General features: G+C 41.4%; 1 protein-coding gene and 1 long non-coding RNA gene across 5 annotated transcripts in view; one reads left to right on the plus strand and one right to left on the minus strand.

The window, feature by feature from the left end:
* Nucleotides 1-1,798: 1,798 nt before the first annotated feature.
* The window catches only part of MAP3K20 (mitogen-activated protein kinase kinase kinase 20), a 192,570-nt gene continuing 180,143 nt past the window's right edge, over nucleotides 1,799-14,225 (plus strand). The window contains exon 1 of one of the 4 annotated variants that reach the window (XM_063648320.1): nucleotides 1,799-2,178. In XM_063648320.1, coding sequence (XP_063504390.1) covers nucleotides 2,075-2,178 — 104 coding nt within the window. In that variant the 5' untranslated portion in view covers nucleotides 1,799-2,074. The other 3 variants (XM_063648321.1, XM_054477607.2, XM_054477609.2) reach the window with 3 other exon arrangements.
* Nucleotides 2,691-3,566, minus strand: LOC134737740 (uncharacterized). The gene is made up of 3 exons (XR_010122941.1): nucleotides 3,506-3,566; nucleotides 3,203-3,289; nucleotides 2,691-2,985 (listed from the first exon to the last, which is right to left on the minus strand). It is a non-coding gene; the product is annotated as an uncharacterized LOC134737740 (long non-coding RNA).

A 14,225-nucleotide genomic window follows, 5' to 3' on the forward strand; every position in this document is an offset into this window, starting at 1 on the left:
TCATTATATATTTATTTCAGCTATGGACAATACATATGCAGATACCACACAATATAAGATGTGACCTCAAAGGGCTTGCAACTTATTTGGGAAGACAAGAAAATGTCTACTAGATTATCATTTAAGCATGTTTCTGAAACTAATCTTTAGTGTTCATTGTTCCTGCTGGTTATTCTCTTGGCCTAATTATGTGAGGAAAACAGAATGAAGGAAAAGGGATGGGAAGCAAGGGCAATGTGGCTAAAAATATTGATGCTCTTAAGCCATGTGTTCCAAATTTAAAGCAATACATTCATGGTTTTAAAGCTGGAACCTGTAAGTAACTTCTAATTAGTCCCTCTTATTTTGCAGAGGAGGAAACTGTAGCCGATCCTGCAAAGCACTCTAGCTGATAACCGGTAGCTCTAAGACCAGAAGTTAGGTTCTCTGACTCTCAGTCTAGTGTCCTTTCCATCACAAACAAGTGCCTCTGAAGGTAAGGTAAAATGACTGGAGTCTTCCTATGCCTGGGGTCTATGCTAAAGAGCCTTAGTTTTTCCTTGAATGGATAGGATGGAATTATTTGAATTATTTTATTAGACCTGCATTACAAATTTTTTTTAGCATGGCAATTTTCATCAATTCTAATTTCTCAGTTACCAAAATAAAATTTATTAATGCTAAAGTCTCCAGTCCTTATCAAAGGGCAAATTAATCAGACTAATAAATTGTTTTTTAACCTCTACTCATCCATCCCTCAACTTTCATATCTTTAACCTATTGAATGACTTACAAATTTTCTATTTCACTCTTGACCTCTTTTCTGAATTTCAGTTTCATATTTCAGTTGCTGCATCTCTACCTGTTTTTACTCCTATGACCTCAAACTCAACATGAAGCCAGCTTCCCTTTCACGTATTCCTATTTCTGTCAATGACACCATCATTCTTCCAGTCATCCAGGTCTGAGATCTTGGCATCATCTCTCTTCTTCTTCTCTTCTAAATCTTGTGGGTTACCAATTTCTGTGGCCTCTTGCTGAAACGTTTAATATTTCTCTCAATTCCATTTCTTCTTCTTCTTTTTTTTTTTTTTGAGACAGAGTCTCACTCTTATCCAGGCTGGAGTGCAGTGGCACGATTGTGGTTCACTATAGCCGCGACTTCCCCAGCTCAAGTGATTCTCCCACCTCAGCCTCCAGAGTAGCTGGGACTATAGATGCATGCCACCACACCAGGCTAATTTTCTGATTTTTTTAGAGATGAGGTCTCACTGTGTTACCCAGCCAGGTCTCAAGCAATCCTCTCAGCTTGGTCTCCCATAGTGCTGGGATTACAGGCACCATGCTCAGCCCATTTCTTCTTTTTAATTCCATTTCCTACATCCTAACTCAGATCCTCATGATCCCACAACCGGGTGGTGACAATATCTACCACTCATCCTGGTTCCATCCTAGCAACCCAACCTACAACTACTGTGGACTACTCTCTCAAAATTACCATTTAAACAGAAACACAAATACCCATTTCACCCCTTTGATTCTAATTGTTCACAGCTCCCAGTGTCCATGGATAATAAAATTCAAATTCAAAATCCTGAATAATGTTGCCCATGCCCTTGCAACCTCCTCTCACTTTTCCTTCACAGAACCATCCTCCCCAATCAGAAATTTCTTTTCTTCCCAACGCCCACCTCCACCTTTGGCTTAGGCCTGTAACGGACTCTGGCTCCTCTTCTGAATTCTGCTGTTAAAGTTAGCAACTAGAGCAGCAGACCATGGCCCCTCCTCAAAATTCCAGAGGTACCTACTGATCTTTCTAGAGAGGCAGCCTTCAGACCTATGTTCCCAGAAATCTCTACGTTTGTGCCTTTCCCAACTAGAGAATTAACTCTTGCAGGGCACAAAACAGCCTCTATTTCTTCGCGTCCCCAGCGCCTGTTTGTTGAAGACTGAGTTGAAGGAGTAGCAGGTGGTGCTAACTTGTCAAAAAGATGAGTTAAGGTGCTGGGGGCCGGCGGGAACACCCCCACGGCCCTCCCCCCACAGCAGGGCAGGTGTGTCTGGGGGCCTCGGCGGGTGCCGGGGCGCGGGGCGGATGGTGCCCCCCGGGCGCAGGCCAGGGAAGCCCGAGCGCCTTCCCCACGCCCCGCTCGCCCGCGCGTGTGAGGGGAGGGCGGCCCAGCCGTTCCGCGCCGGGAGGTAGGTGGTGCTGTTGCCGTGACTGTCTTCCTCATTGGCGCCGTGCAGAGAGGCGGAATGTTCAACTCCTAACAGCGGCGGAAGCGTGGGAGCCGCGCGGGCCGCTGTCGTCCCAACCCCCGCCGCCCTCGTCGCGCGCGGGGCCTCCGCGCCCCCCGGCTGCTGCTCGCGCCCCGCCCGGGAGCCAGGTAGGGGCCAGGCTGAAGCCCGCGGAGGGCGGGGAGGGAGGGGGCGAGGCCCGCCCCGCTCGCGAGTCGTCCCCGCTTCTCGGGGCCGAGGCTCCGCCGGAGCCCGGGAGTCTAGGCGGCCTGGGGAGGCTCCTCGGGGCTTCCCTCCCCGACCCAGGGCCCGCCCGGCGGCGGCGGCGGCGGCGGCAGCCCGAGCGAGCGAGCGTTCGCGGCGCCGGGGAAGTCCTCGCGGGACCTCGGCCGCGGCGCCGCCAAGTGCGGTTCGGGAGAGTTCGGGCCAGTCCCATGGAGAAGTTGGCGCCTGGAGGCGCGGGGGCAGGCCGGAGCGGCTCTGGCTTTCGCGGCCCCGGGCGTGCGGCACGGGCAGGGGCTCCGCGAGCAGCAGAGCCGGCCAAGCAGCGGGTGACTGGGGCACTGTCGGGAGGCGAACCGCGAGGCCCCCAAATCAGGGTACGGTGCAGGCCACTTCCCAGCACTCGCTGTGCGTGCGAGGAGGGACGACGAACTTCTGCTTTTCTAAGAACTCGGCCGCGAGCGGTGTTGCTTCCCATCCATTTTCCTTCATTCTGTTTTCCTCACATAATTAGGCCATGCGAATAACCAGCAGGAACAATGAGCACTAAAGATTAGTTTTAAAAACATGCGTAAATGTATCCAGAGCCACCCAGAGCCGCCGCTCCCCGCCCTTCCTGCCCCGGGCTTGGGCAGCATGAAGCGCCCGCCCTCTCGGGCTTCCCCCTTGCCTCCCACCGGAGCCGGGGATGTCCCCTTTGGCGACCCTCAGGCAGCGGCTTTTTGTGGGCTCCCAGACCTGCACCAGGCCCAGAAGTGCTTACCCAGGCCGTCGCCTCGTATGGCCTCGCTTGCCCATGACAGCTTTCAGAAAACTTTAATTCAGGACTGGCTAGATGACATCCGATTGCCTAAAAAAATAAAAAAAAAAGTTATCTCTGTTAGATCGCTGAAAATGTTATGTTTCTGATGCGCTTTGAGATCGCGCATAAGTACTGTTTATGGGGAACTTAATTACTATTTTTGTTAGTTTCTGTAATAATGAAAGCAACACAATTTAGGGGCCCATTCCAAGTATGGTACAGTAAGCAGCTCTCATTAATACTGGTGTGTGAGAATCGTCTTACAGAGTGAATTTGAGGATATTTGACTTAAGATTGTTGAAAACTGTATTCCTTCTTTAACCCCGAAGCTGTTTTAGAAGAGCCTTCTTGCTTCCTCGACCTTGTTGAAATGAACAGCTAGGATTTAGTGGATCCAAACCTCCAAACACGTTTAAAGACAAAAATAAACAAGTGATTCAAGGCTAGTTAATGTCCTCTTTGTAGTAGGCCTATCTCCACAGTGAAATTTCACTTGTTTTTCAATTTTCCAAAAAAAAAAAAAAAAAAGTGATGGCTGCATTTTAATTATGGTTATGGTCATTTGTAGAGTCTTTGTTTTAAATTCCTGCTACTATAGTGAGAGATTTAGGAGACTAAATGAATACGAATTTAGTTTGGGAAGAGAGAATTAAGATAAAGAAAAATGGTCTTTTGGACCACTGCACCGTTTATTTTATCTTTCACAATTTAATTCCTACTATAATGTTTTGAGATTATTTGGGGAGTTTTTTAACTTCAAAATATTGTTTAAGTAAAAAAATTTAGTGATAATAATTCCAGAGTAAATGACCATGATGCAATTGCAAGGACTTTCTCTGTTGTCTAAAAAAGCAAATAGATGATTGATCTGTTTTTCTTAATCTTTTAGGGAATATATAAGGACACAGTAAAGAGAGAGAGCGAAAAAAAATATCCAAATATTAAACACGCGGACTTGGGTCTAAAAATGGATGGTCAAAGATCTTGGGAACTAAGGGGCCTTCTTGCCAAATAAGGAAACTTGGCAAGTTGCACTGTGTATTTTAACTTAGCACACAAGTGAGTGTTATTGGCAATATATTGGCTCAGAGCCTATCTGGAATGAGCGGTGAAACTGACTTCGATAGGGCTACAAAATTATAAATAGGAGGTATGTGGGGGAGTGGAGTGAATAATCGAATCATCAGAGAAAACACTGAAGAAATTACAATGATGTTTCATGAAGAGAAGTCAGATGTAAGGTGAAGCTATTAGTGTGGAGTGAAAGAGCAAAATGGACAGTTTATTTTAGAAATTGGTAGATTCAGAAGAGAGGAGAGAATCAATGGTTTTTTTGTTTTTGTTTTTGTTTTTTTTTAAACTGGAAAAAGGTGTTTGTGGGGATATAGTACTTCTTGGAATAAGATAGCCCTATGTCTGTATCCTGAGATGCTGGAAATAAAAATGAATTTAGATCACTTGTTTTCCATTTTATTCTACCCAGGACAGATTGACAGGGTGAGTATCTTGTCTATCTAAATGTAGTAGGAACAGTTAAGGCACCTTTTGGTCTTACTGCAAGGAAGATTTAGGCTAGTTTTTTGGTAGCTATTAACTTTGCCCCACTAGACACAAATAAGCAGAGTTCCAGCTGTGACCAGAAAATTGTACCTGGTAAGGGACGAGGACTATGAATGCTAGAGCTTAGATTGATTTGACTGATACATGGGTGCTTTTCTGTCAGACCCTCCTACGGAAAGCTGAAGCATCGATTATGTCCTAATAGCTGTTAAGTAATCCCAGCACAGTGGAAGAATCTGTGAGAACAAAGCAGCCCCACATTTGACACCCTAACCCCAGTGTCTTCAATTGTAATAGGAAATTAAAGCCTCAAATTGAACTTTAGGTGGATGGTAAGCAATCCAGTAATTACTGTAATAAGAAAAGAGTTAGTTTAAATAGGGAAAACAAAAGGCAAATTAGAAGGAGGAGGCAGAATGTTATTAACAAAAAGACACGATATGGTAGAAAACAATGATATGACTTTGGAGTCAGGCCTGAATTTGACACAAGTTGTGTTACCTGTAAGGTAGTTGGCTTGAGCTACTTTCATACCCTTGATCCTCAGTTTTCTCACTCATATAAGTTGGGGACAGTAGTACCTGCTTCCTAAGGATAAGTACAGTCATGTGTCCATTAATGATGGGCATACGTTCTGAGAGAACTGCGTTGTTAGGTGATGTTGTAGTTGTGTGAACACTGCAGCATGCACTTACACAAACCTAGATGCTATAGCCTACTGCACACCTAGGCTGTGTGAGATAGCCTGTTGCTCCTAGGCTACAGCCCTATGTAGCATGCTACTGTACTGAATAGGCAGTTGTAACACAGTAATAAGTATTTCTATAGAAAAATAGAAAAGGCACAGTAAAAATACAGTATAAAATATACGGTATCAAAGATAAAAAATGGTACACCTGTATAGGGCACTTACCATGAATGGAGCTTTCAGGACTGGAAGTTGTTTGGGGCAAGTCAGTGAGTGAGTGGTGAGGGAATGTGAAGGCCCAGGACATCACTGTACACTACTGTAGACTTTATAAACACTGTACACTTAGGCTCTACTAGATTTATTTAAACATTTTTCTTCAATAATAAATTAACCTTAGCTTGCTGTAACTTTTTTGTTTTATAAACTTTAGACTTTTTTTTTTAACTTTTTGAGTCTTGAACTAACACTTAGCTTAAAACACGAACACATTGAACAGCTATACAAAAATTCTTTATATCCTTATTCTGTAAGATTTTTTTTCTATTTTTAAATTTAAAAAAAAATTTATTTTGCTCCTTAAACTTTGTTAAAAACTAAGACGAAACACACACATCAGCCTAGCCCCACACGGGGTCAGGATCATCAATATCACTGTTTTCTACCTTCACATTTTGTCTCACTGGAAGGTCTTCAGGGGCAGTAATGTGTATGGAGCTGCCATCTCCCCATCTCCTATGATAACAGTGCCTTCTTCTGGACACCTCCTGAAGGACCTGCCTCAGTTAACTTTCTTTTTGTTTTTTTTTTTTTTAAGTAGAAAGCGTACACTCTAAAATGAGGATAAAAAGTATAGTAAATACATAAATGAGTAACACAGTCATTTATTATCCTTATCAAGCATTGTGTACTGTACATAATTGTATGTGCCATACCTTTATACAGCTGGCAGCGTAATAAGTTTGTTTACACCAGCGTCACCACAAACACATGAGTAATGCATTGTGCTATGACGTTAGGAAACTGTGCCATCACTCAGCAATAGGAATTTTTCAGCTTTATTACAATCTTATGGGATCGCTGTTATATACGCAGTCCATTTTTTGACTAAAACATAGTTATGTGATGCATGACTTTGTGAGAAAGCACATAAAATGCTTGTAACAGTGCCTGAAATTTCAGCCACTGTATCAATGTGGTAAAGAAGGATGTTTTACTACATCTCTCAAGTTATACAGAGCTGCTTGCCCACTGTCCTAGTCTGTTTTCTGCTGCTAGAGCAGTCTATCACAGCCTGGGTAATTTACAAGGAACAAGGGTAATTTATTTGGCTCATGGTTCTGGAGCCTGGGAAGTCCAGGTGCATGGCTCTGGCATCTGGTGAGAATTACCCATTGTGGAAGGGTGGAAGGCGAAAGCAAGCCATGAAAGACAGAGAAAAAGTGAACTCCTGAGATAATTAACCTACTCCCAGGATAACAGCGAGAATCCATTTATGACCTAATCACCTCTTAAAGGTTCTGCTTTCCAGTACTGTTACATTAGCAATTAAGTAATTAAGTTTCAACATGAATTTTGGTGGGAGCATTCCTACGATAGCACTCAGCTCTTCCAGCTAAGGCTTGCCTTTGGTACCCTGTCCTGTTCCCAAGTCATACTTACGTAGTGGGTATGTAGGTTTTCGTAACTACTCTCCTGCTTTGAGTATAAGGGTTTCTAAAGTGTGCTTTAGAACCATTTGGAACCATTTTTATAGCTAATTTTGAGCAAGGCCCAATACCCTTCTTTCTGGACTCATCTCCAGGCTTCTGTTTAAGAAAACCAAAAAGAAAAGGAAAGAATTGCTGTCTGCACGTCATGTAGTAAATTTTTACTTATTAAACTTTTCTACCAAAGTACTCTATTGTGGGGAAAAATGAATGTTTTCCTTCAAGAATTTGTCCATATAGCCACAGATACCCCAATGCAAGCAAGTACTTGCTTTAAAATTTTATATTTAATCTGAAAAATTTATGTGGATTTTGCATTCTCTTATGTCCTACACTGTTTTACTTAAATTGAACAAATCGATACAAACAGACACATATTTTTAAAAAGACAAATCTTTTTTTTTTTTTTAGAAACAGAGTCTTGCTGTGTTGTCCAGGCTGGCCTTGAACTCGTGTGCTCTAGCAATCCTCCCATCTGAACTTTCCCTGTAGCTGGGGCTGAGGGTATGTGCCACCTTGCCTGGCTTATTCCCCATAGTGTTACAATGAAATTGATGCTGTAGGACAGCTGTTTATTCATATCACCTTCTGCACAGTACTGTGTAATATCACATATGGGAATAAGCACACGAGGAACATGGGATTGGTCCTAATAAAACGAGTCCTGCACCATTAAGCTCTGCAGCCCAATACTGCATGGGGTAGTGCAATTCCATTTTGCTGATAAAAGAATAGGGGTAGATCATCATCCAAAGAGTTTTGATGTTAGGTGGTTATACTCTGGCTTTCAAGACAAAGAGATCTCTTTGCTTTGGGAATTGGGGGGAAGGAAGAGGAAAGTTTTAGGATAGAAACCTGGAATGTGGCTCTTAGCTTCCCACCCAGTTTGGGAGGAGAAATTGAAGAAGATGGCCAAATCATTTCCCTTATTTCCATCACTGATGTGGTTCACTGTGCTTCTCCATGGTGTTTCGTGTCGGGTTCATGACTGCTTCCCTCCGAAAAGGAGGGAGACCATCTATACTTTATAGTAGATTAGTCATCAACTCACAGGGTTGGAGTGGGTCTTAAAGTGGTTTCTTTCTGCCCTCCTAGCTGATGCAAGAGTCTCCCACTCCCACTCTACACCCCACGTCCCATTGAACTGTCTTGATGATGGGTCACTCACTACTAAAGAGGGTGGCAGATTTTCTTGTTGGCCAACTCCAAACCAGGAATCCTTTTTTTTTTTTTTTGGAGACGGTCTCACTTTGTGCAATGGCACAATCATAGCTTATGGCAACCTTGAACTCCTGGGCCCAAACTGTCCTCCCGCCTCAGTCTCTTGAGTAGCAGGGACTACAGGCATGAACCACCACACCTGGCTGATTTTTATTTATTTATTTTTTATAGACATGGGATCTCACTATGCTGCCCAAGTTGGTCTTAAATGCCTGACCTCAAGCGATACTTCCACTTTGGCCTCCCAAAGAACCACGAATTCGTTCTGTTACTTTCATCCATAGATAGCCTTGCCTCTTGATCGTCAAAACATAATATAAGGTCTTAGTCTTCCCTAGTTTTACCATCCCCATTCCTTTCACCCTTCATCTTACATTGAGGTTACCATGTTTTAACTCTTGCATTCACCCTTCTCAGGAGTATTCATTCCGGGCACTCAGTCCAAAGTTGTACCTGTCTGTCAGCAGCCAGGATGGTCTGATACTTTCTATTTGACAGAAAACGATTTGGGGTACAAACAAGGGCTGAGTAGCAGCAGGACCTAGGGTGGGGGCAGGATAGGTGGGAGGTGGTGAACTGAAGTGAGCTTTGTGTACTCATAGGCTACGGCTTTCTCCTCATCCCCAGTCCTGACACCTGTGAATTCCTCTTCTGGCCAAGCGCTAGAAATCTCCCCTCTCTGTGCACCCTCACTTTATTCAACTCTGGCCCCATTCTCTTCCTCATGCCGCAAGAAGCTCCCAGTTACTCAACACAACAAGCCCACGCAGTGGCCCATGCCATGGCCGTAGGTTGTATCCACTTCATGTTTCCTAGTTGGGCTTCTGTTTGAGCACAGACATGTTTCCACGCAGCATTTCTGTGGCGTAAGTGCTCCCACCAGCTACATTCCTGTGCCTCCCATCTTTTACTTCTGGTAACAATACTTTTGGTAAGGAAGTGTGTTGTGGAAGTTGATTTTTATTAATTGAAATATTAAATTACTTTAATATTTCAATAAGAATGTTTAGCTTATTTTTATTCTTACCATTGCTCTAACTAGAGAGTTACATTACTTATATGGTAAAGATAGAGGAGGAGGGAACACATGAAACAATGGCTATTCAGTTTTTTAGATTCTTATTTAAAGTTGGGTTCTCTCAGATATCCATACCTGAAGTCCTATTTACTGAACCCAACCTACTCTGTATAAGATACACTATTTTTCTAGGAGCAGCCTTGGAGGAAGAAGGGAAATACCTGGTAGACACAGTACGAGTTGGTTCTGTTCATATACCTAGTCTTGCAACTTTTTTTTTTTATTTTTATTTTTATTTTTTTGAGACAGAGTCTCACTGTCGCCCAGGCTGGAGTGCAGTGGCGTAATCATAGCTCACTGCAGCCTCGACCTCCTGGGCTCAAGCAATCCTCCTGCCTCAGCCTTGCAGAGTGCTGGGATTACAGGTGTGAGCCACTGTATCCAGCCAGCTTTTATCTTTTTTAGTGATTAAAAAAATGGTAGAACCGCAGTCCTGTTGAGGAATAGAATCTTTGAATCTTTGACCTTGGTGTTACGGACAAATACACTGAACCAGAGCTTTCCTCATTTTTTTGAAGATAAGACTCAGGGGAAAAAAAAAAATTGCAGAACAGTGATTCCAAGTGGTGTTCTTTTTATACACATGATGATAAAGCACATATTATTAATTTATTCACTGATCTATGTTAAAGAGGCTGAAATAATACTAGCATAAATATCAAGGCAGCAAGTTTGGCAAAATAATTTGCTGAATATTGAAAGCTCCTTTCAAAGAGTATCCTTTTTTTCACATCCAGGTCATGATAAAACAAGTAAGTTTTTCTTCCTATATTGTATAAAAAGTAAACTGGCAACCTTACTTTTTGAAGAAGGGGGAAAGGAAAGTATGAATTAGGGACAGGAAAAGAGGAAGGATCTAAATTCAGAAATATAGGCCCATGTAAAACCACAAGATAGAAACATCCAGAGAAAGTTCAAAGACCTTTTTTCTAGTAAAGTTAATCCTTTCATAAAGTAGGTTTTTATTTTTACTTTTAGAAATGAGATCTCCCTATGTTGCCCCAGCTGGGCTCAAGTGATCCTCCAACCTCCGCCTCCCAAAATGCTGGGATTGCAGGTGTGAGCCACTGTGCCCGGCCAAAGTAGATTTAATTTTTTTAAAAAAATCATCACTTGCAGGTATTGCATAATCAGGTTATAGTTTTCTTGGGTTAGACGTCCATTGACTGTGCAGCAGGTAATGTCTGAAAGAAGACCGTGGTCACCAGGGAAGGAGGGGATGCTCCAGCACCCTACCAAAGTGAGTGCTGTCATTGAATAAATAGATCTTAGCAATGCTAATATCCAAAAAGTGCAAAAAAAGAAAAGTATTGTGTTTTAGCCATTTAAATACTCACATTATGAAAAAAGTTCAAAAGAAATTATAATTACTTACTAATAAGATCTTTCAGAAATGACCAAAACCAAAAACGGCAGTTAAACAGAGGAATGAGAAAGAATTAGAACATAGGCAAAGAGAGGGAAAGGATTTAGGGATCAATAGCACCTTTATTTGTTAATAATTGCTCTACAAAACTAAGAGATAAAATATAAAACAATTCTGAAAATGGGGAGAGGAAAGCTATTGAGGAGAGCATACCTGACCATAAAAACTGAAGGAATAGATTAGATATCGAGGGTTATTAAAATAATGAGAAAACTATAATTTCCATTCATTGCATGTATACCATATACTAGGCACTGTGCTCACGTATGCACTTTCACAGCACTGGTATTATTGCCAGTGAGAACAGTGAGGTCAGAGAGACACAGTGCCTTGCCCAAGTAGCTAATAACAGATCTGCTCGTAGATCTCTCTAGTAGGGGTCTTTCCCCTGAATCATGCTACTTCCCTGTTGAAATATCTCTTACTTGGAAGTGAGATGTATCAATGAAGTCAAATACTGTGCAGACTTGATAACTTTGGGGCTATCAGTTTTGTGACATTGAATGGAAAAGATTTGAATTTTTTTATTTATGCATCTGGAAATGCCACAGTCTGAGAAAAAGTAATTTGTTAAAGTTACCGAGAGGTGGAGGGAGAGTTCAAACTCATATCAATCTAATTCTAAAACCTTGCTTTTTAACGTTAGAACTGTAGTGGGGTCATTTTTGTTTTTAATATGGGGGCAAAAGTAAAAGTGAAAGGTAAATGACTTATTTGAGGTCAACATGGATCTGAAAAATCAAGAAGCAAGATAGAAGATCTTTGAATAGAGAAACTTAAGTCTATTTTTTTGGACTAGAAGATTGAAAACTTTAAAAAGTAAAATAATTCTTTAAGATTTCCTACCTTCTTATGTTTCCACTTTTCATAATTAGCTGATGCTGCTATATATGCTTTCAGCAATTTGGTTAATAGTTAAATGTTTTTGAATTTTAATTTAAGGAAAATTTTAAATTAAAAATTTTTTGACATTCTACTCAAGTAGTGAAATGATTGGATTCAACCACCAAATTATTGATTTTCAACATTTACAGAGTTGTGATGCCTTATTTTACTTTGATTTTTGTGACATTTCTGCTCTAACTTACCCTTCAGTATTGTATGGTAGATACTTAACATTTAAAACAGCTTTGAGAGTTTATAAAAGAACAGTTAGAATGCTACAAAACTAAAACTGAGCATTGTTGCGTGGAGCAAAATTGCCTTTTTTGTGTAAAAGCAATTCTTTTTTTTTTTTTTTGAGACAGAGCCTTGTTCTGTTGTCCAGGGTGGAGTGCAGTGGTGTGATCTTGGCTCACAGTAACCTCTGTCTCCCCGGTTCTAGCAAGTCTCCTGCCCCAACCTCCCAAGTAGTTGGGATTACAGGTGCATGCCATCACGCCCTGCAAATTTTTGCATTTTTAGTAGAGATGGGGTTTTGCCACGTTGACCAGGCTGGTCTCGAACTCCTGACCTCAAGTGATCCACTCATCTTGGCCTCCCAAAGTGCTGGGACTACAGGCGTGAGCCACCGCGCCTGGCCAAAACAATTCTTTTAATACAGTGAGATGAAAACGTTGGATTTGATTTGATATACCATGTAAATAAATTTATATAGATGACTTTTTATTAAATTCTGGTATATTCATTCAGTGGAGAATACATTTGAAAAATTAGAACATAATTTTATCAAGTAGCAGTCTTCCCCAACATGCTTTAAATATAAATAACTAGCAACTCAGATTTTTCATTCTTCTCGTCATAAATTGATCCCCTTAGAAAAATGATTCTTAAAGGAGAGAAAACTCAAGGGGGAAAAAAAAATATATGATCTAACTTTGATGTATATGGGAGTGGAAATCTCAACCAAGTTTTTCAGCTACATCCATGATGCTTTGCCAAGCTCACTGGAGTTAAACCTGTACTCATATACCGTAGATTACTAGTTTATTCAGTATTCAGATGGAACTTAATTTTTTATGGTTTCAATAAAACATTCAAGTAATTGGATAGTTCCATTCACAAATAGCCAGTTCCCAAAATGGCATGGTGTATCACAAAGTAGCAGTGATTCTGTGAAGAACCTGGCTAGTTGCCTCCTGTCAAGTGGTGAAATCCTGGAGAAGTGTGCTTCTCAAAAGTCAGCCTTTTTCTGGCACCCTTAGATCAGTGTCAGTTGTGACTGATCCTACCTCAGTTCATCCACATTCCCTGGGCTTGTTCTACAGCACAAGGCTTAGATGAATTCATACTGATCTCATCCTGCTTCAGACCTCTACCTTTGTTTTGGAAAGGATTTCTCTACTCCTCCTTCTTCCCTGACCCTGGGATTCAGAGGGATCCAGTACTGGAGGTCCCAAATACACTCTCCTCAGTCTCCCAAGAAGCCTAGGCAGCAGTTTCCAAATCAGGAATTGCTTCAGAACCCTTTGGGGCACTTGTAAAAATTACACACCTTACATTTTACATTACTTGGTTGAAACCTTTCCAGCTACAAAAGATATAATGGAAGAATAACCAGAAACTATTTACTCACTTATTCAACAAATGCTTTTTTAATGGAAAAGCTGCATAACTGTGTACTTGGCTGTGTAGTAGGTGCTGAGGATCCAGATGTAAACAGAACTGAGTTTTGACTTTAGGAAATTTATAGTCTGGTGGGAATTAAGTGGGAAAGATAAATGGGTAAAGAAAGGTGCTGTGGCACATAAGAGGGAGAGTTCAACTGTGCTCAGGAGACTCAAAGAGGTGGTCAGGGATAGAAGTTTGCTGTGCAGAGAAAAGTATTTGAAGCAGAGACACTAGCCTGTGTAGAAGTGTGGAGATGTGAGAGGTCAGTGTATATTGGGAAGTGCAGGCAGTTCCTCATGTGTGTATGGGAAATGAGATGACATGAAGTCAAAGTGGCTATAAGTGGTAAATGAATAACACAAGAAACTTTCCTGGAATTAGAATACATGAGTTACAGATAGAAAGAGTTCACTGAGTGTCCTACCAATGAATGAAAAAGACCCATTCCTAAACATATCCTATTAAAATTCAGGAGTCCTGGGATCAATAGAGGATCCTAAAAGCTTTCAGAGAGGAAAAAATAATATAAAAATGGTTAATAATCAGTAACATCAGACTGCTCAGTAGCCACATTAGAAACTAGGAGAAAATGAAGTAATACTTTCAAAATTATACGGAAAATCATTTCCTACCTAGAATTGTATGGCCAACCAGGCTACCAATCAAGACATTTTAAGATATACAGATTCTCAAAAAATTCTATTCTGTGTGTTCTATTCAGGTAGCTAATGGGAGATATGTGTTGTCAAAAC

This window comes from Pongo pygmaeus, chromosome 11 (genome assembly GCF_028885625.2).
Source record: "Pongo pygmaeus isolate AG05252 chromosome 11, NHGRI_mPonPyg2-v2.0_pri, whole genome shotgun sequence".
Lineage (NCBI taxonomy): Eukaryota > Metazoa > Chordata > Mammalia > Primates > Hominidae > Pongo > Pongo pygmaeus.